Genomic DNA, 25,570 nt, shown 5'->3' with positions numbered 1-25,570 from the left:
GGGGGGGGGGGGGGTGGCGGTGCTTGTGTGGTGTACGGAAGGCGTGTAGCTGGTGCATCCTATGTCCTAATTAATGTTGTCGAGAGACAGTTCTAGTGGCCGCTAGAGAAAGGTTTAGAAGGGTTACAGAAGGGCATGGAGACAGGGTAGGCCAGAGCAAGACTGGTGAGGGACGTGGTGGGCTCAGGCTGTGGCAGGGGTGATACCCACCCGGGTCCTTGGACTCTGTAATCAATCGAAATTGATAAGAGGCCAGACGAGGGATCCAAGCAAGGCTTTACTGGGGGTCGTGCTGCTGCACAAGGGAGAGAAAACAAGAAACAGGTGCCCTTGCTCGCTCCCTGAGGCAGGGCGAGCTGGTCCCTTAAATGGGGTGAGGGTGGGGGCGGATTGGTGGGTGGGGCCAGAGGAGCGGCTTAGGTGGTCTGCCCACCCCCTGGGTGGTGCCGGGTGCTGGGATCAGCCCTGCTTTTGCTCCCGGCACCTCGGAAGTGACAGTTGGCTTGTGGCCTTCTTGTATCTTATTGTTCATAATTTGCCCCAACTGCACGTGTGCAGTTATTTTTAGTCCCTTACAGTTTCTTCATATTTTGTTGCTGGAGGAGACATTCGTTCAGGTGCAAGCACTCCAGTAAAGGGTCCCAGGTCTCAGCCTATCTCAGTGGCATTTGGAATTTATGGGAGACACATAATTTGGGTGTTATCTGGGGATGCTGATAGGAGCTTGAATGTGAACCCAGGTTTCTACCATTGTGACTCGGATTGATGTAAAGGCTATTAACCAAGAATGAGTATCCCTTCCCTTCCCGACCAAGGAAGGAAAGAAGAGCAGTTTTAGTAAAGCCATAACATGATTCATCAACGTATGCGGGGCATGCTGAGTTTGAGACTCTGAATGAACAACGTGGGGCTTTCCAGGAAGAGGGATGCGTGAGCTGAAGACACAAACTATGAAATGTGAGCTTCTCCCTTCGTTTACTGAGCATCTACTATGTGCTAGGCCTTGGGCTAGACTGGGGAGGGCAAGGTGAAAAGACCTGGCACAATCTAAGAGAAAGACAAGCAAACCAGAGAAGTATGATGTGAAGTGATAACCACTGAAACAGAAGCATGGCATCCTCGGCAAAAAGAGAGAGAAGAGGACTGAAGACAGCCCTGGAGGACGTCTATATCTAGGGGCGGGGCGGGGAGAGGGGAAGGGCTAGAGATGGAGTCAGATATGAGGAGCAAGAGAGATGGTGCCTAACCACGAGACCCAGAACCGTGACAAGTAGGAGAGGATGCAGGTGAGCAGCGTGAGGGAAGCTGCAGAGAGCGAGGTGCAGGGGACTGCAGGGGAGGGTTAAGGAACACAGTATATTGAGCACCTGCTCTGTGCCCGGCATTCCCTTCAATGACTGAAAAAGCCTTACTTCCTTAATTATCACAGCTGCCCTATGAGATACAAAGAGTCCTGTTTTCAAAATTAATAAACTAAGGCTCAGCGAGGTTAAGTGCAGCAGACCATTGAACAGTGCAGGGGTTAAGGGCACCGACCTTCGCTCAATTGAAATTCCGCTTGTAACTTGTAGTCAGCCCTCTGTATGTGCGTGTTGTTCCTCCATATCCAAGGTTCCACACCTGTGGACTCGGCCAACCTCAAATCGTATAGTACTGTAGTGCTCGTATTTAGTGAGAAAAAAAAATCTGCTCATAAGGGGACCCACGCAGTTCAAACCCATGTTGTTCAAGGGTCAGCTGTAATTTGGCAGAGGGCACAAAGTAGAGCTAGGATTTGAGTCTTAGTCTGTCTAGTTCCAAAGCCCAGGCTCTCTCCACAATTCCCCAGCACCTCCCTGTGAACAACTTTAACTGTTAACTTTTGGTTAACAACTTTAGTGTTGTTAACCAAAACTTCAGAAACAAGAGACCTGATTGAAATAAAGAGTTTACTGGGGGTTTGTTAGGACCGCAGCCCGGGATACACTGATTGAAGAAAGACTTGAATTACGGACTACAAGATGGGGGAGGCTTATAAAAGCAAAACCTGCATGGTTACATGAGCTATTTATCAAGAATTACAGTCGGATCTGGAAAGAAGTGAGGGTGCCGATTAAGCAAGGATTGGTTGGGGTCTGAAATGGTTGCATAGTTACAAGAGGGAAACTTGTAGCTTGCAGCTGGCAGGTATTGTTTTAAAAATGGCTGGTGTCCTTGAGTTTGGTATGGTTCACAGGAAGTTCAACTTCTCAGTGGTGCGGGGACGTGTCTGAGCCGGGTCCTCAATGGCCGCCCGCCTCCATCTCTGTTTGCCTGTACTGTGATGGCTCCATTATAATTTCACTTTGTCATCAGTACCTACCAGGTTGCAGTGTGCCATAGAACCAGGACCCCAATGGCCATGGGGTAGTGGCTACACGTGTGATAAAGACATTAGTGTAACTTGTTCTTGGAGAATTGAATCCAAGGAAAGAGACGTAGCAGCACCTAGAGGGAAGCAGGATCAAGATGTGATGATAGAGGTTGGGGTGTGTGTGTCTGTGTGTGTCGGTGTGTGTGTTTGCCGCTGTGTGTCTGTGTGTGTCTCTGTGTGTGCATGTTTGTGTGTGTCTGTGTGTTTGTGTGTGTCTGTGTGTTTGTGTGTGTCTGTGTAGGGTGGATAGGAGCATACCTTCTTGAAGGTCCAAGAAGAGAAAGGGGAGAGATGATCATACTAAGTGAAGTAAGACAAAGAAAGCAAATATCACATGACATCACTTACATGTGGAATCTTAAAAAATGACAGAAATGAACTTATTGAACTTACTGACAAAACAGAAACAGACCCACAGACATAGGAAACAAACTTATGGATACCAAAGGGGAAAGGGGGAGGGATAAATTAGGAGTTTGGGGTTATTAGATACACACTACTATATATAAAATAGATAACCAACAAGGACCTGCTGTATAGCACAGGGAACAATACTCAGTACTCTGTAATAACCTATATGGGAAAAGACTCTGAAAATGAATAGAAATATATATAGATATGTGGAGATATGTAGATGTGTGTGTGTGTGTATATAACCGAATCACTTTGCTGTGCCTGAAACTAACACAAATTGTAAATCAGCTATACTTCAATTTAAAAAAAGAAGAGAAAGGGGGAAAGTGACAGAGGAAAATCGCAGAGCAGGTGGGAGGGGACTCCCTCAGTTACCAAGCACATGCTACACGCCAGCCAGTGTGTACACACACAAGAGGCTGCGGCTACAAAGGCATTAAGCGTATGCCTGTCCACAGCAATGGGGAGTCAAACAAGGTGATTAAATCCTATGATTAAGGCTTTGCAGAGTGCTGCTACGGTAGTTCAGAAAGAAGGTACCTCATCAGACCGGGAGTTGAGGATGGAGGGTTTGTCAATAAATGCTTCCCAGACAAAGCGCTGCATGGGCCTGAGTGTGGAGGGGCAAATGGGACTGAACCAGCAAAGAAGGCAGGGTGCTCCAGGCAGAGGCAACCACAGGACCCCGAAGGGACACTGCAGCTGTGTTCAGAATGAACGTGGGGAAGGGGGAGAGACTGAGGCTTTGTCGTAGAGAGGCAGATGTGCATGTGAGGAGCTGGGCCTCTTCTTGCGACCAACACAGAGCCCCCGAAGGAGCAGTGAGGGAGCGACGTGGAGAGAGGGTCATGATGGGGATGCTACAGAGAGGAAGCAGTCCCAGGGCAGGGGGAGAGGCACTGGATTTGACAAGGAGAAGGTCACCTTTTGCCTGAGTGGTTCAGAGGGATGACCTCCCAGAGTTCTCTGACTGTATGCAACGGAAATCAAGTCAGGCTAATTTAAGCCAAAGGGACATTTGTTGGAAGAGTATTAGGAGCTCAGAATGTTGCTTTGAAGAATAAGACTTGCACACAGACAGGAAAGACGGCAGCAAATCCAGAGGGCCAGTAATCGGAGGGGGCCCACAGCCAGACAGTCTGGCCAGGGTGCAGGGGCTCAGAGGATGGGTGCCAACAATTTCCAGGCTTTTTCACTGTGCTCAGGATTCAAATCACGAGGACAGAGTATCATCTCCCCCCGGTCGGTTCTCGTGCTCATCCCTGGCCGTCCTGGGCCCCTAATTGACAAGCCACCCCATGGGAATGAAGTGAGTCTCCAAGAGGAAGTCAAGGATGTATCAGGAAGGATGATGGCTGAAATGGATGTTGTGACAGAAAACAGCATGACTCCCTACATATGGTGAGGATGGAAGGCAGTCCACAGGGTCGAGGCAGGAGTAGAAAATCAGGAGGTGGAGACTGAGTTTAAACTTGTCAGAAGCTTAGCCAAGAAAGGAAGGGAGAGACATAGGGCTGTAGGCAGAGGAGCGTTTACAATCGAAGGATATTTTACAGGTGGAAGACCTTTGAAAATTGTACGTGTTAAGGAAAGGACCAGGAGAGGGAGAGAGATTGAGCTGTTAGAAAGTGGACAGCTGAGGAGGCAGGAGAGGATGCATCCAGAACACAGGTCTTCAAGTCAGCGGTAGGAGAGGAGACATCTTTTCCTCTGAGCCTGGAGAACAGAGACAGATGAGAATGCAGGAGAATAAATGTAACAGAAACACACACAACAGATTTGGGAGGGTACCCGCTCCGATAACACACGTTTCCCGGATGAAGACAGGAGCAAGGCTGTGGCCTGAGCAAATAGCCGTTTTAGGGCGCCATCGAGAGCACAGGTGAAGGCTCAGCCAGAGTAGGAGCTGGCGTGCTCCTCTCTGGGGAGAAGGTAAGAGGGGGAGAAACATAGAAGCAAGGCTCAGTGGTGGCAGCTGGACCCGGGTGCACGGGGATCCTGGGATCCTGGGAGCCAGAGGCAGATCCTCCCAGAACTGACTGGGCTGTGAACAGGTGACCACGAGAGGGACGTGGTGGGCTTCACCCAGTGAGCTGGGAACCAACCAGTTCTCGCCTCCAAGCCTGAGTTCACACATCCCCGACAGGAAGGGAAATTGGCCCAGTGAGCGGTAAAATTCCATGTTTATACGAAGGATATGGCTCTTTGTTGATTACATGTTGGCTCAGAGATCCATTTGAGTAACAGATGCATCATCAGCCCAGATGTGCCGTAATCCACATGGCCTCAGGACCCTCCGGGCACCCACGGTGTCTGCACTGAGTACCAGCAGGAGGAGAAAGCACAGAGTCTGGATTTTGTAAAGGGAGTGATTCAATACAAAGCCACGAATGTCACTTCCTTGGGAGAGAGCCATCCACTCCTATTTCTTCTGCACAATTATACACGGATTTTGTAGAAGACCTAGAGCAGAACATTGCAGCGTGATTAGGTCCCCACGAGACGAATTCTGCGAGGTTCTGTCCGTACGTAATTTATGCAGACCGTAAAAGATGCAGTCTATAATTTATAGACCTTCTTTTGAAAATGATCTAATCTGACTACGGATTTGGAGAGAACATATTCGTTTCAGAAGTTCTCAAAATTGCCTGTAACAATCCACTGGTTTATCAACTGGCATATCAAGCAATCTCACCTTCTGAGCACATTTCCATCTTTTTAACCGATGCTCAGCAATACCGCCTCTGAGGCAGGCAGCAGGAAGGGGGTCTTCGGGGGAAATGTGGCCCCTTGCAATCATTTAATAAAGATATCCATGCCCAGCCCATCGTGTTCTGTGTAACCCCATGTGTGATTTTTGCATCTGAAAGAAGATCCCCTTGTGCACAGACACAGTTACTTTACGCCCAAAAAGTTAATAAAGAATCATCACCATCACTTAATGTTCATTAATCCAGCTTGGATAACCAGTCTGTTTAACTGCAAGGTAAACTGTGGTATAAAGGACATGCACAAACAGATACCATTGTGAAACAGCTTCGTTTAACTAGGAAACACTTCACTGACTACTAATTTGGGTGGCAATAGGAGACTAAAGGAAAACAGATTCTCTCAGAATAAAGCAAGGAGAAAACCACAGAACTTTCTTCTTCTGTCTCACTGAAGGCTTATTGAATATTTTACATTAAACACTCAGCACTGCCTTTTAATTTTTTTATTTTATTGAAATATAGTTGATTTACAATGTTGTGTTAATCTCTGCTGTACAGCAAAGTGATTCAGCCATACATATGCATATTCATTTTCATATTCTTTTCCATTATGGTTTATCCCAGGATATTGAATATAGTTCCCTGTGCTATACAGTAGGACCTTGTTGTTCATCCAGTCTGTATATAATAGTTTGCATCTGCTAATCCCAAACTCTCGACTCATACCCCCAGCTCCCTCCCTCTTGGCAACCACAAGTCTGTTCTCTATGTCTATGAGTCTGTTTCTGTTTCGCTAAGTACTGCATTTTAAAGCTCAAAGTAATGAGGCTTCTTATAGAAAATGTATCTGTAATGCTAACCCCAACCTTTATTCTCATAGTGTCCCTGCAGATAAGCGTGTGTGTGTGTGTGTGTGTGTGTGTGTGTGTGTGTACATGCATGCGTTTTTTTAAGGCTAGCTATTCCCCTCCCTCACACTTGCTTACATGGGTAACCAGACTAGATCTCTTTCACAACTTCCACACTCCCTGTATTTGATAAAAGGTTCTTCCCAAATGTACGCATCTCACACACACACACACACACACACTCCTGCTCACACATACTTACCTCAGTTTCAGAAATGTTCTTTGCCTTGTCGGGAACAGCAGACTGTTTGTTCTAAGTGCAGACCATTGTCTCTTTTTTCCTGAGTTCTGCGTGAGTCGACACAGTGAATTAATGAATTTCCTGGGGTGGAGGCAGGACCAGTCATACCTTTTTCTCACAGGCTCTGTTTCTCTGCCGTTGCCATTGTTGGACACCTTAACCCCTTGGAGTCTGTCCACCACTCCTGTGACTTTGCTGAGGCACCTGCAGCCAGTTAAGATGCGGTGCTCAAGTGACCTCTTACCCTGCTGTAGGCGAGGCCAGGGAAACAGAAGAGAGGCGCCCACCTTCAAAACATTCACCCTCCAGTTATAGAGGAGGACACACCGTCATGTACAAGAAGGAACTAAACACCCTTGGGGACCGTTCTGCCCTCCCAGACCACAGGCCTCCGAGAGCAAAGACTAGATAGAGTATGTCATCTGTGAATCCCACAGGGTCAGACACATAGAAAGTATTAGGAAGTCCTCAGTGAATGTTTCTGAAGAGGTGGAAGAATAATTACAAAGGAACAGATAAGCCGGTGCAAAATAACGACTCATACGAGGGAAACTTCTGTTCACTGCTCCCCTTCACCTGGTTTCTTCCACTCAGGGAGAACAGACTGCAGGCGCAAGTCACCCGTGTGTGTGTGACGTGGTCCCCTGGGTGCCAGTGAGGATCACGACAGCTCTGTTTGTGACGACAGAGAGAAGGCTACATCTGGCCTCCCCAGTCAACCCTTTGGTATCATGTTCTTGGTAACTCAGCCCAATCCATCCTGTCCCTTTAACAGAAGGCAAAGTCATTTTTACTCAAAGATGGATGAATTATAAATTAGGCTTCCTAGAGGATTCTTTCTGTGTGGTGAGTCAGCTGATGCTTTCTTATGGGCCATCTCTCATATGGCTAGGATTGAAACATGTTTGCAGGTCTGAATAACAGGTGTTTCCCAGAACTCGCTCTCCTGGCCCCCCAGGTAGTGCGAGCTGCGTGCAGATCAGCTGTTCAGTATTCTCCAGCTGCACCCACGGAGGTGACTTTCGGGTGCCCACATTCATGGTCACCACTGTCAAGCCCCGTCGCTTGCCTCCTGCAGACACTCGTGCCGCTTTGTCATCAGCGCCCGGCCATGGAACATCCTCGTCTTCATCTGGGTCTGGGCTTCCTGTGTATCCACCCCTCTACTGGCCTGGGCTGGGATCCTCACGGGCTCACTCTGTCACCTCTCACTTTACCTGCCATGTCTCTGGGGTGCATGTAGGTGGTCACCTGCTTTAGTGTCGTGAAGCGCTTAAGAGGGCAGGGGCCTGGACGTGGCAGATGGACAGGTGCGCTGGGACAGACGCATCACAGCCCCTGTTGCACGGGTCCCTTGCCGGGCCACATACATCTGTAATTTCTTGGCAGTAGAATCGGATGCAATAAGGGCTGGTCTCCAAGCTGCCAGAGGTCTCCTCCTTTGCTCTACTCACATCACTTGAAAATTGAGTCCTCTGGGAACTCCCTGGCAGTCCAGTGGTTAGGACTCTGCACTTGCACTGCCAGGACCCGGATTCAATCCCTGGTTGGGCAACTTAGATCCTGCGAGCCGCGCAGCATGGCCGAAAAGAAAACAGAAAATTGAGCTCTCCCCCTTCTTTGCACACTGCGGGTATATCCTATCCTTGAATAGCTTGTTGAAAACCGTAAATGATGTCCTATCTTGAATGCAGAATTATCTTTTTCCTTCTCTGAACTTTCCAAGTCTGCTGACCTCATCTTCTGAGGCCTTGCCCTGCCTTCTCCTGAAGGCTTGGGGTTATCTGGCTAAGGAAATAGGTGAGTAAATGCTGGGGACCTCTTAGGAGAAGAGAGCCAAAGAGGCAAACCAATGCAGCGAGCAGGGTTACAGGCTGTGTGCAACTGCTCTCAGATTCACCGAGCGACAAGACATCAGTATGTCTACATTGCTTTCACTAATTAAGGGATTTCAACAAAGTAGGGTTCAATTCAGTTGGCTAACAGAACACCAGAATTCACTGCCTCGGAACTTCTCCTCTCAAAGTATCCGCCGTATGTTTACGACCGGATCAGGACAACAGTTTACGGCTTAAGCCACTGCCCCACTTCTCTGGGACCAGGTTTCCAGCAGGTTTCCAGCAATGAGAACGTGGGACAACTCTGGACACTTCTCTGATATAAAATCCAACCAAAGAACCCCCTTCACACCTGACAAGAAGGTGTGGACTACATTGCTTCCTCATCCTGTAAACCTCAGGATTAAGGAACATGCATTTGGGTAACATTATTTGAAAATTGCAGAGGTGCTGCTGGATTACAGAAGTGGACTGACCTCACAGCCAGGAGACGAGTTAACTACTAGGGATTTCACTGGCTTACTCACTGGGGAGTAAAAAGAGGTAGAGTCTGAAAGGAAAGAGCTGAAGGGAACCGTGACATATAGTGGAGAATTAGCCCACAGAAGGGAATAGGTGTGAAGAGTACGGGAGGAAATAGATATTTCAAAAGCCGACATTGGGTTCACCTCTTTTAGCTTCAGACCGTCTACTTTTGAAATAGAAAGAGAACCCTCATCACTGAAAATCCTGGACAGACAGAGAAGTCTTTGTTCTAGAAAAGGATGGTACAGTCATCACCTCACCAAAGATAGATTCTTTTCTGATGTTGTTGGGTGGAGAATCCAATATCAAGGGTGAATTTGTAGGAGTTTTAATCCATTCAACTGGTTGAATCACATACATCCCAAACCCAGGACTATTTATATGAGGTTCAGTCAACAATTAAGCAGGTCACCTATTTGTGTCACTATATTCTTCAAAGTCTTTGCTGTGTTTAGCAGTTCCTGTGATAATCTAGGGAAAAGGGTTATAGAACAGGTGAGGATATTGAGACCCAGGGAGGCCGGGGCCTTTTCTAAGTTCCTCTTTTTTGCTCCTGACCCCTGGAGCCATTTACCTCCCGCAAAAAGATTAACTGGGACAAGTGTGCACCTCAGACTATCTCAAGGGATTTAGCCCAGATTCGTGTTTCTGAAACTCAAGTTCATTGTCTCTCTCATTCTGGTAGAGACCATCAAGTGTGAGCTCTTATAATCAGTAGAGCACCCGGTGCTCTACACCGTGAGCTGTTCCCTTCTTAGTAATAGAGATGCTGACATGAAGCAAAGATGGCAGCCAGTGGACATTCTCTGATGCGATGGGTCTTCAGACCTCGCCGTGACTCTGTGATGTGAGCGCTATTGTTATCTCCACTTCCCAGATAATACACTGAAGCTTCCAGAGGTTAAGAAACTACTCCAAGGTCATGCAGCTAGTAACTGTCAGCCTGTGACTGGAACTTCAGAACCTCCCTCCTGAGCACTAAGCTATATGGCTTCCAAAGAACCTCATTCTAGAGTCATGAAATCGATTTCCCAGACCTGGAATAATTTTAATAGCCATGTGGTCTACTGTCCTCTTTTTTTGCACATAGGATGCTGAGGACCAAAAAGGGTCTGTGACCTGCCCAAGGTCACACAGCTAGAATCAGCCTCGAGCCCTCCTGCGTGCCCACCAGGCCTCTCCTGTCACACCACGCTGCGCCATCACTAAATGCGAGTTTTTAAGAGAACCTTCTTTATCAGTGGTCCTTAAAAGTAAAATGTTACTCCCCTACCGAGAAGAATGTCCGCCTGTGTGTGTGTCTGTGTGTGTGACGTTTAAAGAACATTTCCAGGTCTGTAACTAACTAAGCCAGAGAGGTCACATCCTGGAGACCTGGGAGATGTGGAAGGCACAGTCCCTGAGCTCACCTGCTCTAAGGAGCCACAGGTGTATCCGTCGTGGTGTGCAGCGTCTGCTCAGCAGCTGGTAACAGAGGTGCCTGACACACATACCCCGGCGATCGCCTGCTCCCAGCCCACACACATACACTCACACACACGTCCCAGCATCCAGTGTGTACGCGGCACCTAGCAGCCCAGCTGGCAGGGCAGCTGGCTCGGCTGCACAGAGCCGCACGGTGGTTCCAGGGGTTGTGTACACTCACAAAAAGGAACGAGTGCCCTTTTACAAATGTGGGTCGTACAGAAATCCATGTCCTGCGTGCTCCCCCACTTTTCGAACACACACTTTCTACCCCAAGACTGTTCCTCTTATTTTAAAATACAGCACCAGGAAGGTCCACCAGGATGGTGTCAGAAGCAGCTGGAAATCATGCAACAGGGACTGTCTCCTACCGAGGTCGGGAGAATCCCATCCCTCCAGCCCCCCCACCCCGTCCCCCCATCAGGGACTCGGGACCACTCAGGCTCCCCGGAGATGCTCCCCGCCAACTTCGTCAATCCACAGTGCCCTCCCCCTTCCACCACCCAGGGAACCTGCACTTTATCTTTCTGGTCTCATCTGTCACGTGGTCTCCCTTGTGAAGCTTTGGGTCTCTTCCTTTAGATTTAACGTTTTTCTTTCTACCTTCCAATAGCAGTTTTTGTTTTGCTAATTTTACTGGTGCCAAGCATGATCTAAGAGCTTTACAAGCAAGAATGTAGTTAATCTTTCTAAAACCGTTATTATTACCGCCATCTTACAACTGAAAAATGGAGGCACTGAGAGGTTAAGTGACGTGCCTGAGGTCACACAGCTCATTAGTGGGGCCATGCTTTGAACCCAGACAGCGTGGCTCTGGGGGATGTGCCGTGACCACTAAGCTGCCTCCTTCTGCCCTGGGTCAGGTCGGCTATTTCCACGCCAGCCTCTTCAGCAGTGTTAGACTCATTCCTCTCTCCTCTCAGTGCCCCAGCCGTGCCGGGCCTAGTCTCAGCTCATCATGGCCTTTGGGGCTGTCTGGATGGGAGGACAGCCTGGACGCCGCTGCCCTGAGCGCAGACAGAGGCAACACGACACTGCAGCCATGGTGGGGGAGCCCTCAAAGCTCCCCAGTCTGCCTCAGCCTCTCCACTTCAGATGATGGATATAAATAGGGATAATTCGTGCCCCACAGAATTAGTGTGAGGGGCAAGTAGTCAGATCATTCTAGGACTGGAATGATGGCGACCCCCGTATGGTCTAACCTGGATGGCTCTGTGACCCACATAGAGACAACAGATAAAAAACTAGAGGACTGCAGTCCTGCTGATCTAAATTGTTACCCTGATACATGGGGAGACTGCCATTGAGAGAAAATATGGAATCTTCTCAAAGATATGTCAGATATCTCTCTAAGAAATGTCCCCTCTGACGGACCTCAGGAGATGTGTATATGTATGTATGTACATATAATATATAGGTGTGTATGTATGTATTATGTATACACATGTATGTGTATATTATATATGTTATATATAATATATGATATGTACACACATATATGTATATTGTATATAATATATATGTGCATATATAATATGTATATATAATATATATGTTGTCATAATGTCATTGCTCAAAAGGTTTCTGAATGTCTTCTTTCAGAATCATCTTTAGACTGCGTGACACACATTTTCATTGTCCTCAATGGTGGCAAATCTCCCTCTATTAGCAGGACAACTTAAATTTGGGGAATGGCTAAAAGTCAAGGCCAGTCTATTGAATAAGGTGGGGAACAAGCAGCCTGGGTAAACGTGTTTCTTGAAAGGGCTGATGCTCTGCGACCTAGCTGGGTAGGACCCTTGTCACCCATGTGCGGTCAGAGAGAAAAGCAGCAAGACTTTTCTCGGGGGTTCTGCAAGATGACACTTAGAATTCCACAGGAGGCTTCAGGCCACATGTTTCTTTACAACAGATGAAAACAAATGTGATGGATATGGATATGACCTTGTGCATATTATAAGTATTATGTGTCCGTTAATTAATAGATGCTATTGGAAGTCCAGATAGAAAACCAGAAGCCCTGTGGGGGGAACTTTAGGCAGGAGCCTGAAGGTGAGAAAGAGGGATTTGCTGGTGCCATGAAGTGATTCCTCCAAATTCACACTATCCAGACCTCCAGCAGTTCCTGATTTCGTGCCAGTTTTTTTTGTTTTGTTTTGTTTTGTTTTTTGCGGTACGCGGGCCTCTCACTGTTGCGGCCTCTCCCGTTGGCGGAGCACAGGCTCCGGACGCGCAGGCCCAGCGGCCATGGCCCACGGGCCCAGCCCTCCGTGGCATGTGGGATCCTCCCGGACCGGGGCACGAACCCGTGTCCCCTGCATCGGCAGGCGGACTCTCAACCACTGCGCCACCAGGGAAGCCCTCGTGCCAGTTTTGAAACAGACTTCAAGGATATTGCCCAAAGGAGGCCCCAGGGCCCAGATGAAGCAGGTTTGGAAGGGAGGAGCTAGGAACCTACAGTAAGCCAGGTACTTATGCAGAACTTTTATATACATTGTGTCACTTACTCTTCAAAATCTCCCTTAAAAAAAAAAATCAGTGCCGTTATCCCATATTATGCACGAGAACACTGAGGCTCAGAGGATACCCGGCTGTAACACCACAAGTTAGCAAGATAAAAGCCAGCGCACATCCGTCTTACTTCATCACGCTGGGACCAAAGCAATCCGCATTTTCAGGATATTTAAATGAGTGAATGTTTTCATTGCTGTGAGAGTTCTGTTAAAAAAAAAAAAAAAATGTATACAATAGATCTGTTCTCTTGGAAGCCTCGTTAGCAGCTGCTCTTGGCTGGGGCCCTTTATGGTCACTGTGCTTCCCAGCAGTGTTTTTGCTCTTGCCAACCAGCGGCTCCAGCAAAGCCGCACTCAGCTAGCTATTAATAGAACTGTGGTCACTGTCTCTTCGGATGTCTCCTTTTAGAAAAAGAAAGAGTCTGCTGAAAACCCCGTGACAAACCAAAACTTGTACCAGTGCCTTTGTCTTTTTCCTGCCTTCCACCTCCTTGTCAGTTGTGTCTATTAGATGGTGCAGTGTTACCCGCAGTTGAAGGGCTGACATTTAATTGCTTAACGCTTCATGATCATGGGCTTCTTAGCAAAATGAGTCCTTGGGCCCAGGCACAGAGCACAGAAACAGACCTTCACGTTCTACCCCAGCCCCCTTCCTGCCAACCAGAGAGTTGGTGATACGGCAGCATCCACGGAAACGTAGCCATCTGTGATCAGGTGTACAGAAGCAGGATGCTTTCAGCGTGTGCTTCTGTTCTTCCTGCCCCTCTCCCCCTCATACCCTCACTCACGCCAAGAGGCCAGGCAGCTAAAGTCATTTCAAGCCTTCCTATTCGGTATCTGTTCCTGAAGCTGGGCCTGGCGACACTGAAGGAAGCATAACTGACCCTGAGCTTCCTCCCCCAAAGACCCCCGTGCTTGGGGCCTGTCCACAGCTTCTCCCCCGCCACCATCCAGCTCATCCCCTGGAGTGAGTCACTCTTGGTCCCTGGGCCAGCCTTTTGTTTCCTCCTTTCAGGACACAAGCCAGGGAGAGAATAAAGGGGAAGGAGACCAGCCCTGGCCCCTGCTGGCTCTCCCCTCAGGCCAGCCACTGGTGAGGCCACAGTTGCAAGAACCCAGTGATTCCAAAGCAAAATCCAAGCGTGAAAGTCTATGTCTGGCATTCGTGATGATCTGGAAAAGGAAACTGTTTGGAAACAGTCTCTGTGGCTCCTCACGGCTCTACTGGATGTGATTCTCCTCTGCAAGTCAGGACACCCTTTCCTAGTTTCTGTTGGGCGTTAATCAAACCTCCCTGGTGAGAGAGTGGACTCGCCCACCAGTGCCCCGAATAGGTGTGCAGGAAAGAGGGGCAGAGAACACACCGGAGTTTCCTTGGCTTCTGCCTATGTTTCCCCAGCAGAGAGCTGGCACAGCACTCAACACTCTGCTCTCGCCCTCTCCCTGCGCCAGGAAACCCAGCTTCACCTCTTCAGGCATTTAGGGGGATCTGTGCCCTCTGACTGCCCGTGGTCACCTCCAGTCCAGATCACCACAAAACTATCATCATAATAAAATTAAGAATTTCCACTGGTTGGAGGGGCTACTCACAATGAATCTGCTCTAGGACAGATGTTATCACTCAGTCCAGTGGGTCCCAAACACATCTGCACTTTGGAGTCGCCTGGGGGCTATAAGAAATTACGGATGCCTGTGTCTTACCCGGAAATTATGATTTTTTTAATTAATTTTTATTGGAGTATAATTGATTTACAATGTTGTATTAGTTTCAGGTATACAGCAAAGTGAATCAGTTATACATATACATATATCCACTCTTTTTTAGATTCTTTTCCCATATAGGCCATTACAGAGTATCGAGTAGTGTTTCCTGTGCTATAGAGTAGGTCCTTATTAGTTATCTATTTATATATAGTAGTGTGTATATGTCAATCCCAATCTCCCAATTATCCCTCCCCGCCTTACCCCCTGGTAACCATATGTTTGTTTTCTATGTTTGTGACTCTATTTCTGTTTTGTAAATAAGTTCATTTGTGCCACTTTTTTAGATTCCACATATAAGTGATATCATATGACATTTGTCTTTCTCTGACTTCACTCAGTATGACAGTCTCTAGGTCCATCCATGTCACTGCAAATGGTGTTATTTTGTTCTTTTTATGGCTGAGTAATATTCCATTGTATATAAGTACCACATCTTCTTTATCCATTCATCTGTCGATGGACACTTAGGTTGCTTTCTTGCCTTGGCTATTGTAAATAGTGCTGCAGTGAACATTGGGGAGCATGTATCTTTTCAAATTATGGTTTTCTCCAGATCTATGCCCAGGAGTGGGATTGCTGGATCATATGGCAGCTCTAGTTTTTTAAGGAACCTCCATACTGTTCTCCATAGTGGCTGTCCCAGTTTACATTCCCACCAACAGTGTAGGAGGGTTCCCTTTTCTCCACACCCTCTCCAGCATTTATTGTTTGTAGATTTTTTGATGGTGGCCATTCTGACCAGTGTGAGGTGATACCTCATTGTGGTTTCGATTTGCATTAAAAATGATGATTTAATTGGCCTGGAGTGTGGCCGAGGCTTTGGAATTTAATAACCACAAGTGAATGAATGGATCAATCAATCCGTCCATTTTAAAGCGTTAATTAAAAAAAAAAAAAAAGAAAAAAAAAAGGCTTTGGAATTTAAAAACCCCCCCCCCCCCCCCCCCGCAAATGATTCTAACGTGCAAATTTGGAAACCCCTGCCTTAACCTTAGAGCCCTCTGAGATAGAATAAAAACCACCCCTGCAGATGAAGAAACTGAGATTAAGCAAACCTGAGTGACTCACCCAGGCTCACCGCAGCCTTAAGGAGAGAGCCAGCCTCTGTAGTCAGGCTGTCATCTACATCCTTCCTTCTCAAAGTGTGGTCCGCAGACCAGCAGCATCACCTGGGAGCTTGTCTTAAATGCAAATTCTGGAACCACACATATCCAGACCTACTGATCAGAAACTCTGGGGTGGGGCCCAGCACTTATCACAGGCCTCCAGGATCGTGTGATGCCTGCTGAAGTTTGAGAACCACTGCTACAGAGACATCAAGGTGCCCCGAAGGTCACAGTAACGTGCAGCCAGCCTGGGGAGCTAGATGTGGCCACCCTCTGGCAACCCCTGCACCTGGAGGGCGCTTTCTGCCGCCACCGCCCGGGGGCGCCCAGCTGCACCCGGGAGGTTGGTGGATGGCAGAGCCGGCGGGAGGGCCCGGCAGGGTCAAGATCCCTGGGAACCGAGCTTCCCCAAGGGAACTGGAAGAACAGTCCCCAAGAGAAGCTGTAAGCCTTTGGTACATTGCAGAGGCTTTTGGTTTCCCTGACTCCCAGGCATTGAAGCCTCCACACCCGTAGTTATTGAAACTTTGGGGATGGAGAGGGTAAACACTCTAAAAGAGAAGAATAGGTGACTATACACTATGTCCTACAGCAATCACATTCTAATAAGGCACTTTTATTAGACAAGATATACCTAGTTAACATAGGTTAACTTTGTAATTTTTGGAGCAATACACAGATTTTTGACTTATGTATTCATTCCATTGAGAATTGTTTAATTTTTCTTTTTTTTTTTTTTTCTTTTTGGCCGCGTGGCATGCGGGATCTTAGTTCCCCAACCAGGGATGGAACCCCGTGCCCCCTGCAGTGGAAGCGCGGAATCCTAACCACTGGACCGCCAGGGAATTCCTGAGAATTGTTTAATTTTAAAAGTGCACATATATACTCTATTCGTAGTTTTGTATCTACCCGCAACCCTCTGCTTGCATGATTGAAGTCACAAAAAGGTAAAAGCAAGTCCCCTAAAATAGAGGAGACTTTGGTACGTGCCATATAAGCATCTTTGTTAATTATCATTGTGAAAGTAATTAGACATTCTATGAGTGAAATTAGGGATGTTATCAAATTAGACATCACAAATATGCATGATCTGCTCAGACTCACTTTACATCTAGGAAAAGAACTGGGGAAATTATAGATCTCTGTTATTCTGGAATATTTTAGATCTGGCACAGGTATCCATGATATAAATCTTTGAAATATGGATAAGTCAAAATATTTGTAAATGATTATCCTTTATAAAGTCACAGATAATGTTCCCATGAGGGGAAAAAAAAAGATTCCCTAAGGAAGCTAAAAATTTAATGAGACCATCTTTTTTTTTTTTTTTTAAATAAATTTATTTATTTATTTTTGGCTGCGCTGGGTCTTTGTTTCTGTGCGAGGGCTTTCTCTAGTTGCAGCGAGCGGGGGCCACTCTTCACCACAGTGCGCGGGCCTTATCGCGGCCTAAATCTTTGAAATATGGATAAGTCAAAATATTTGTAAATGATTATCCTTTATAAAGTCACAGATAATGTTCCCATGAGGGGAAAAAAAAAGATTCCCTAAGGAAGCTAAAAATTTAATGAGACCATCTTTTTTTTTTTTTTTTAAATAAATTTATTTATTTATTTTTGGCTGCGCTGGGTCTTTGTTTCTGTGCGAGGGCTTTCTCTAGTTGCAGCGAGCGGGGGCCACTCTTCACCACAGTGCGCGGGCCTCTCACTATCGCGGCCTCTCTTGTTGCGGAGCACAGGCTCCAGACGCGCAGGCCACCCCAGTCCATATTTCTTTTTGTAGATTTTCCCAACCTGGGATTGTCCTTCCTACGCTGATCCTATGCTTGTCTCCATGAAATTCAGTTTTACATGTACCTATTGCATAGTTTCTGTGTATGGGACACATACCAGATTTGCTGGGTGTGCAGAAATAAGCAATTGAAAGCCCTTTGCATGCTGGCAGGTAATAAGCAGGTATAAGGCGTGTAAGAGGGGTGTCATACTAGCAGAACTGGCACATCTTATCGGAGCACCAACAGAGAGCGTCCATGGAGAAAAGACTTTGAAGGGGGGCGGCATTTGAGATATTCTTTGAAGAATGGATAAAATGTTCAGCTATAGATAAAACATCTGAGTGGGAGAATATCCTGATCAGAAGGAATGGCATGTGTAGGGGTCTGGACCGTGAGGTCTGCTTGGGGATCAGGCAAACCACTTGTCTCTGAACATAAAATATATGTGGCTAGAAAGGAGCGTAGTGAAAAAAAAAAAAGGATGAAGATGCCAGTTGTGTCCAAATACTAAAAAGATCTTTACCTGCCAGGCCAAAGTTAATTTCTATTTAATTTCACGGGCAGTGTTTGGAAATGGAAGTTTATCGAGCAGAGCAAGTCAGTGCCGTCGGGATCGCACTTGGAAGGGTTTTTGCAGCTACTGGTACGGAGGGGGTGCAGGAAGCTACCAGAGCCTGAAGATGGCGGCGGAGGGAATAAAAATTTGGAAAACATATTTGAGAGATATTTCAAAGGCTTCTTAGACTTGGCAGTTGGTTGGGTTTTGGAGAAGGACTGCCAGGTTTTGTGCCTGGGTGACTGAGGCAATCTTAGTCATTAACATAGGGAGTTCACCAGGTTTTGTATATTGAATTTACTTATACTGAAATGAATCTGTAATTCTAACTTGGGGAAAACACATAGCTACTACCTTCTTCAGGAAAAACAAAAAAACAAACTCTAATCTGTACTTTGGGCTCTGGTTTCCTGCTCAGTCCTCCTCAAAAATGTTCGATCAGTTCCTGAAACTAGAAGAAATTTAAAGTTCAGAGGAGCTAAAATACTGCAAGCTAACTTTTATAGTTTATTTTTCCAGGCCATTCCTGAGTAGAGATAGACAGGAAATGAATGGTTACTGTAACTGAGATGTTTGTAGTATAAATACAATTTGTTAACTTTAGACCATTTTCCTAGGTTTTATTCCTCCCATAACTCAAATTGTGTTTTATTCTGGGGAGAGAAAAAAATGTATAGGTGATCTAAAAAAATAAAGTTAAGCTGTACTTCTGATTTTGTGTGCAAATTGTATCCTATAAATTGTACTGTGACCCATCATTTGGAGAACTCCAAAAAAAAACCCTAAATCTTCATTTCCTTTGTGTTTTCTAAAGGTCAAATGCTGCAAATACTGGCCAGATGACACAGAGATCTACAAAGACATTAAAGTCACCCTAATAGAAACAGAGCTACTGGCAGAATATGTGATAAGAACATTTGCTGTTGAAAAGGTAAGTTTTCACACTGCTTTGAAAAGCTTTGGTCAGACATTAGTGATACCAGCCTCATTAAGTTATCTGGGATAATTCATACGTGGTCACACCGGAATGCAGGTAGGCTCTATCCAGTGATTTCTCAAGATTGCATCTTGCCCTGTGATTCTGTAATAGCTCAGTTCCGTCTTTGAAGCAAATCATTCCCATTTCATGAAAATCTGTGTTTTGCAACTAAACCAAAAGATACACCTACCTGTCTACTTCCTTTTTCTTTTTAACCCGATTGATATTGTTCAGCTCACCTCTCTGTCCTTGTTCAGAGACAGTTCAATAAATGTCCTTCATGCTGTATGGCCATGTGGGTTTCCCAGTGTTGAGTTCATATCGGTGTGGAGAGACAGGTCCTAACTCCTCCTGGATCCCCTCCACCTCCTGGAGGCTTTTCCAGCCTATGGTTTAATGTGGACTGATGGATTTTCCAGGTGGAAGCTTCTACCTGGAAACACACATAAGTAGACCTGGGATGCTCTTGCATGAACCAGCGCTTCCATCCATTCACTCCCATGCTGGTTTCAGCCCTCGGGCCCTGCGGGCGTGGGGTCCTGAATGCTGTGCTCTGTCCCACAGTCTCATCCCACATGCATGGATGGGGCTGCTGCTCTGTGCCTTCTCCACAGGGCGTAACGGGGAATCTCCTTACTCCCCCTCTTTCTGCTGACATAGGGAGGGGCCGGAAGCGAAGCAAACTGCAGTCCATCCAGAGAAGTGTCACAGGTAGGCTGTGGGGGGTAGTGGAGGTGACGTGGCTGACAAACGCTCTGCCTTCCTGTCCTCACCTTGCCTTCGAAGAAGGGGACCCACAGTTTTGTCTCTGAGGTCCCCCGGCTTCTGTCCACGGCTGAGCCTTACACTGGATGTAAGCCTTACACTGGATGAATTTGCCAGTGGCGGGTGCCCTTGCAGGCCCCGGGTTGTAAGTGGACCAGGGCGGTTGGCTCCCAGCCCGCCTCCCTACTTCTCACTGCATCTCAATGCACTTTCTGGATTAACAAGACCAGTTTTAGGAAATGAGGAAATTGCAGCGTTTGCTTACTGGCTCATTTACCCTGATTTTTTTCAACTGCCTCTCCTGGTTTTCAAATCCCTGTTTGTCATACAATCACAAGGCTGAAGAGACTTTCATTTATTTTAATCTGTTTCTCAAACTATTTAGCTTTTTTTTTTTTTTTCCCTCAGCCTGTCTTTTTTAATAAGCAGGCAGGAGGCTTAGAGACTTCAAACAACATGGAGTTCTGGCTGACTCAATTCTTCAAGTTCTGAACCTCACACTTTGATGTCGGGTTTTTCCCTTCTTAGGCAGGATTGGGGGGAAAAAAAAAAACATATGGAGGATTTTTGTATGGCTCTTGGCAAGAGCACTCATGAATAACTGCATTGAAACAGATAGTGATAAAAGACCCAGAATATTTTCCTCTTTAAAACAAAAAAAAAGCATCCAAAAGCCGTCACTTAAACAGAGTTCTTTGAACAATAGTCAGCTCTCTAATAAGCTGAAAATGCATCTCTGTGGCTAAAGGAAGGATTTGTTTGTCTTTTTGCCCTTTTTTTTAACCTCTTAGTGTTCTCGGCTACATCCCCAGCTGCACAGAAATGTTCCTGAAATACCCAGTTATTTAGTCCTCAGACGAGCAGCAAAGAGGTAGTGGGAGGAAGGAAAGCATGAGGAGCTTGTTAGAGCGTTTGGGGAAATCAAAATGACATGTTGCCAGATTTTCTAACGGGGCAATTGGAATCTCTAAGGAAAACAAATCATTAGTACATCTGTGGAGCACTTCTTGTAGGTTTTAAACTTTCTCATTAGAAAGGAAACTTAAAAAAAAAAAAACCAGCCAAGTAAAGTGTATACTTTGAGAGTCCTCCAATTCTGATTCTATTTTGAGAGTATTCGCATCAGGGAACCTAAAGGTGAAAAATGGGTTTGGGCTCCGTTCTGCAAACAAGCAGGCAGGTTTGTAGCCTGAAACTGGTCAGTTCCTGTTTTGCATGGGACAGTCATCCTTCCTTTCCCCTGTAGCTGGTGACTCCAAAAGCTGAACAGCTTTTAAATAACAAAGTGCCCATCGTGGCAGGAGGAAGACAGCTGAAAAGTTTCTATGGATCTAGACTGTCTGGTGGCTCTACCCCTGCCGAAGCTGGCAGAAAGGCAGCTGGCGACGGACACCAAGTTCTCTCTGCCTAGGAGGTGCCTGGGGCTCAGAGAGGCAGGGATATGGTCCTGAATCTGCAAGACAGAGCATGTGCCTAGGGATTCATCCATCCACACATATTTATCAAGCACGCGCTCTGGGCTAAGCACTACTGTTTGTCGTGGGGGTCTTCCTTCCCAGCTATTACAAGGAAAAGGAAATGAATACCTCGCTTTTACTGGGCTGGCCAAAAAGTTCGTTCGGGTTTGTCCCGTAAGATGTTACGGGAAATTCCAAACGAACGTTTTGGCCAACCCAACATATAGCATTAATACTTATTATATTACGTATAATATGATACTCATTTATTTAGCATTAAACCTTGTAAATGAAAAATGAACAAAAAATATACTTGATATCAAGTTGGGAAATATTTTGGACCGTGATCACTGATCACATCTATGATTTTCCCCCCATATATATTACAAAACAGTGAAAGAAGAAACTGCCATGTCCATGAACAAGAGTGAGAGGTGACTCAGAAGCCATTTCCATTCCTCATCTTGTCCGTAGTGAACACATTAGAGGGTGGAGGTTTATTTTGGGAAAAGATTTGCTGCATCCCAGACACTGACATTTACCCTGCTGAGAAAATGAGTTTTAGATCAGTTGGGCACCCAGCCCGTGTTGGATGGAGTTCGGGTTCTGGGGATGCTGGATCTGAAATCTAGCAAAGCTAGAAAGGGAAGTGCTCAAAAACTTAAAATGAAAAACAACAGTGTATGGGAGACATAAATGCCCTTTTGTCCTCTTTGGAATGAATGAATCTTTATTATAGGCTTTCCCACTTCCTGGGACCACCCCTGCCCTGCCCTGTCGTCCTGTGTAAAGCCAGGGGAGCTCTCAGGGGTTTAGAGGCTCACCATGTGTCTTCTGATGGAGGCTTTAGCCAAATGTTACCATGGTTTCAGTGATAGAAAGTGTGGGCTCCTAACCACCCAGTAATCTTGCTCTGGGGTCACAGAGCATATTTAGCAGATGACAGTGTTCATTTTCCTTTGTGAATCCCTGACGGCTTAATTCCTTAATGCTTCAACCCCACTAAAGAATAGCATGATTTTCAAAGAGAAATAAAGCTTCAGCACTTGTGGGTTATTAAACCAAGACAAATGAATGCCCTGATGGCAAACAAGTCTTAATTTTAAAACCTATCATTGTTTGCCTCTTCTAGACTTTCAAAGCACATAAAAATTCCAAATTTCTTCCTGGCTACCTCTGCGTGAACAGCGGCTACTGGTGAAAGTGACAAGGTTCCTGGGTGTTTAATGTTAAGATAATAAAACCAAACCCAGGGCCAATGGAGAAATGGTGTCCAGGAAACAGTGCTGGAAAGAGAGAAGGGGGAAGGTCAGGTCTGATCTCAGGTTACCTCCAGCCTTGATTCTGGAAGTAATTGTTGTTTTCAAAGTAGACTCGTGTTTTAAAACACAGTCTTAATACGTAGGCTCATAGTTAGAAAAAGAAAAAAAAAGATGGATATAAATAAACTTAGTTATTCTCAAAACAAGAGTAAATGTTAAAAAAAATTAAAAACACTTGAAGTCTGTTCCCTTGTGCCTTCCCTTCGGTTCTGTGGTGGACCACCCTCTCCAGGTTACTGGTCTAACATAGAATTCCAGCAAAAATACCTCTGGGGGCTTCCCTGGTGGCGCAGTGGTTGAGAGTCCGCCTGCCGATGCAGGGGACGCGGGTTCGTGCCCTGGTCCGGGAAGATCCCACGTGCCGCGGAGCAGCTGGGCCCGTGAGCCATGGCCGCTGTGCCCGCGTGTCCGGAGCCTGTGCTCCGCAACGGGAGAGGCCACAACAGTGAGAGGCCCGCGTACCGCAAAAAAAAAAAAAAAAACTCTGGATTTCCATGGTTTATCTTTCTTGACATGCCCGTTTCCCACAGGCTGACCACTGAAGGCAGGAGACACCATCTCCATATCTCTGCAGCCCCAGCCCCTGGAGTCAGGCCTGAAGCATTGCGTTTGCAGCTGATTGTTGGTGATCAGACGAATGGGTTAAATGTTTACGCCAATTAAAGAGAGAAACCTAACAAACTCGAGCTACCAGTGGAAAGTGGTTCTCTGGCCCGTCCCGTTGGAAAGTGGCCCTTCTTCCAGTGGCCTTTCTGCACATCCTCAGCGTGTGCACAGCCCGAGTGCCTGGTGCAAACAGCACCAGAACACGGAAGAGCTCAACAGGGGTCTGCATCTCAGCAGCTGGTCTTGAGCGCACAGATACCCCTTAGTTCCTTCCCGTCCCCGTTCTGTGCGTCCTCTCTGGGCTCGCTCCTCACACCGTAGGATCTAAGTGACACACAAACTGTTAACAGAGCCTGCGTTAACGGGTTTAGAAAGAAGCCTCAAGGAATCCCAGCGACACACCCATTTGCTGCCATTGCACCTGTTAATTAGCGTTTTCCCCAAACATCCCCTCCCCTTTCACCCCCACGAACATCTTCCTCCCTGTGAGGAGGCTTTCAAAGCGCGTGTTGCACCTAAGAATGACCGTCTTCCCAGCAGCTCACTTTCCCAGCCCCGGGCTCCCTGACTGCTTAGGGGTCCTTGGCGCCCTCCTGGCCCCTCACCGTTTGTTCTCCTTTGTTCTCTTCCTGCGCTGTGCGGACTGACCCCTGGCAGCGAGGTGCTCATGAAATACGCGAGATCAGACAGTTTCACTTCACGGGCTGGCCGGACCACGGCGTCCCCTACCACGCCACCGGGCTGCTAGGATTCGTCCGGCAGGTGAAATCCAAGAGCCCGCCCAACGCAGGCCCGTTGGTGGTGCACTGCAGGTGAGGAGGGCCCGAGGCTCCAAAAGGAAGCACGGGGAGCAGTGGGTGCGGGTCTCCTTGGGGTGATGGAAACGTTTGGAAACTCGATGGATGCGAAGGCGCCAGGTGCCCCTGAGTTGTGCACTTTACGATGGTCATTGCGTGTTATGTGAGTTTCACCGCAGTAAAAATCTAAGCGGAAGCAGGAGCACAGAAGTCCTTTCTCCTCCACTGACTGAGCCCTCTCTCTGTGCAGCGCTGGTGCAGGGAGGACCGGCTGTTTCATTGTCATCGACATCATGCTGGACATGGCCGAGAGGGAAGGGGTGGTGGACATCTACAACTGCGTCCGGGAGCTGCGGTCTCGGAGGGTGAACATGGTGCAGACCGAGGTACAGCAGCTCCCGACCGCCCGCCTGCCCTCCCTCGGGCTCTGACCCCGGTGCCCGCCCTGCATCTCACCTCCCAGGGCAAGGGGAGAGAAGAGCCAGCAGTTCTGTCTTCAGAACCCACCAGGAGAAAAAGTGAAGCACCTGGCCATCCTTCTTTCCCTCCCTCCCTCCTTCTTTCCTTTTCTTTTTCTTTCATAAACACACAGAGAAGGCCAGGCGTCTCCCAGGTAACAGAATCTGCTCCCTGAGCCTAACTTTCCCCTTCCTTCTGTGTCCAGGGTCCAGTCGAGGCTCTACGTTTAAGCATTCGGGGATTCAATACCATTTCTTTTTACTGTTTCTTTTAAACTAGCTGGTAACCAGAGCGAGACCACTCCTGAGAATAGCCAGGCATTTGCCAAGTGACCTTTAAGGGTAATCTCTGTGCATTTTGTTCTCTTCCTACTGTCCTTCAAAATTCCGTCCAGTGGCCTGGTATCATGGGAATTCGCCCATTTTCTGGAAGTGCTCTGTACCGACTAGTACTGCTGTAAGTTAGAACTCAAGGTGTATCAGGAATTTAAGTATTTGAGAAAAGGTATTCCATCCTGCTCCTAGGATATTCACAGTTTTACTACTGTTTGATCCTTTTAAGTAGGCATTACACCCACCACCTGGAAAATGATTCATGAAGTAGAATAAGACTCCCTTACATTTAGGTTGTGCATTAAAGTTGACAAAAGCCACTGGGAAACCTAATTTCATTTTTTAACTAACAGAGAAGAATAACGGAAACTGTAAATGCTGCTTCCATGGTCTTTTTTCTTTAGAACAGAGTTTTTGTTTTAAAGATAATAGTGATCATAATGTATTTTCAGTGTACTTAACAGCTGATCAAATGTCACCACATCCCCTTTCTCTCACTCAGTCCATTTCTGAGGTGTTGTTCAATAGGACTGGGCTGTTTTCGAGAATTAAGAATTCAAGTTATTTATAGAAGTTAAAGTAAAAAGTAATGGGCCTCTTTTGCATTTCATGTAATTGGAGAGCAATAATAAATATGAACACTTTAC

The 25,570-nt window shown here is 46.8% G+C and overlaps 1 protein-coding gene across 1 annotated transcript in view; it reads left to right on the top strand.

Annotated features, from left to right (window-relative positions):
• The window catches only part of PTPRM (protein tyrosine phosphatase receptor type M), a 594,672-nt gene that overhangs the window by 542,021 nt on the left and 27,081 nt on the right, over positions 1–25,570 (top strand). Inside the window, 3 exon segments of the mRNA XM_007458456.1 lie at positions 19,021–19,137; positions 23,993–24,147; positions 24,383–24,518. Of these exon segments, the coding sequence (XP_007458518.1) occupies positions 19,021–19,137; positions 23,993–24,147; positions 24,383–24,518 (408 nt within the window).

Source organism: Lipotes vexillifer, unplaced genomic scaffold (assembly GCF_000442215.2).
Source record: "Lipotes vexillifer unplaced genomic scaffold, Lipotes_vexillifer_v1.1 scaffold447, whole genome shotgun sequence".
Taxonomy (NCBI): domain Eukaryota; kingdom Metazoa; phylum Chordata; class Mammalia; order Artiodactyla; family Lipotidae; genus Lipotes; species Lipotes vexillifer.
Note: the sequence above shows the minus strand (reverse complement) of the source record. Positions and strands in the feature narration are given on the sequence as shown.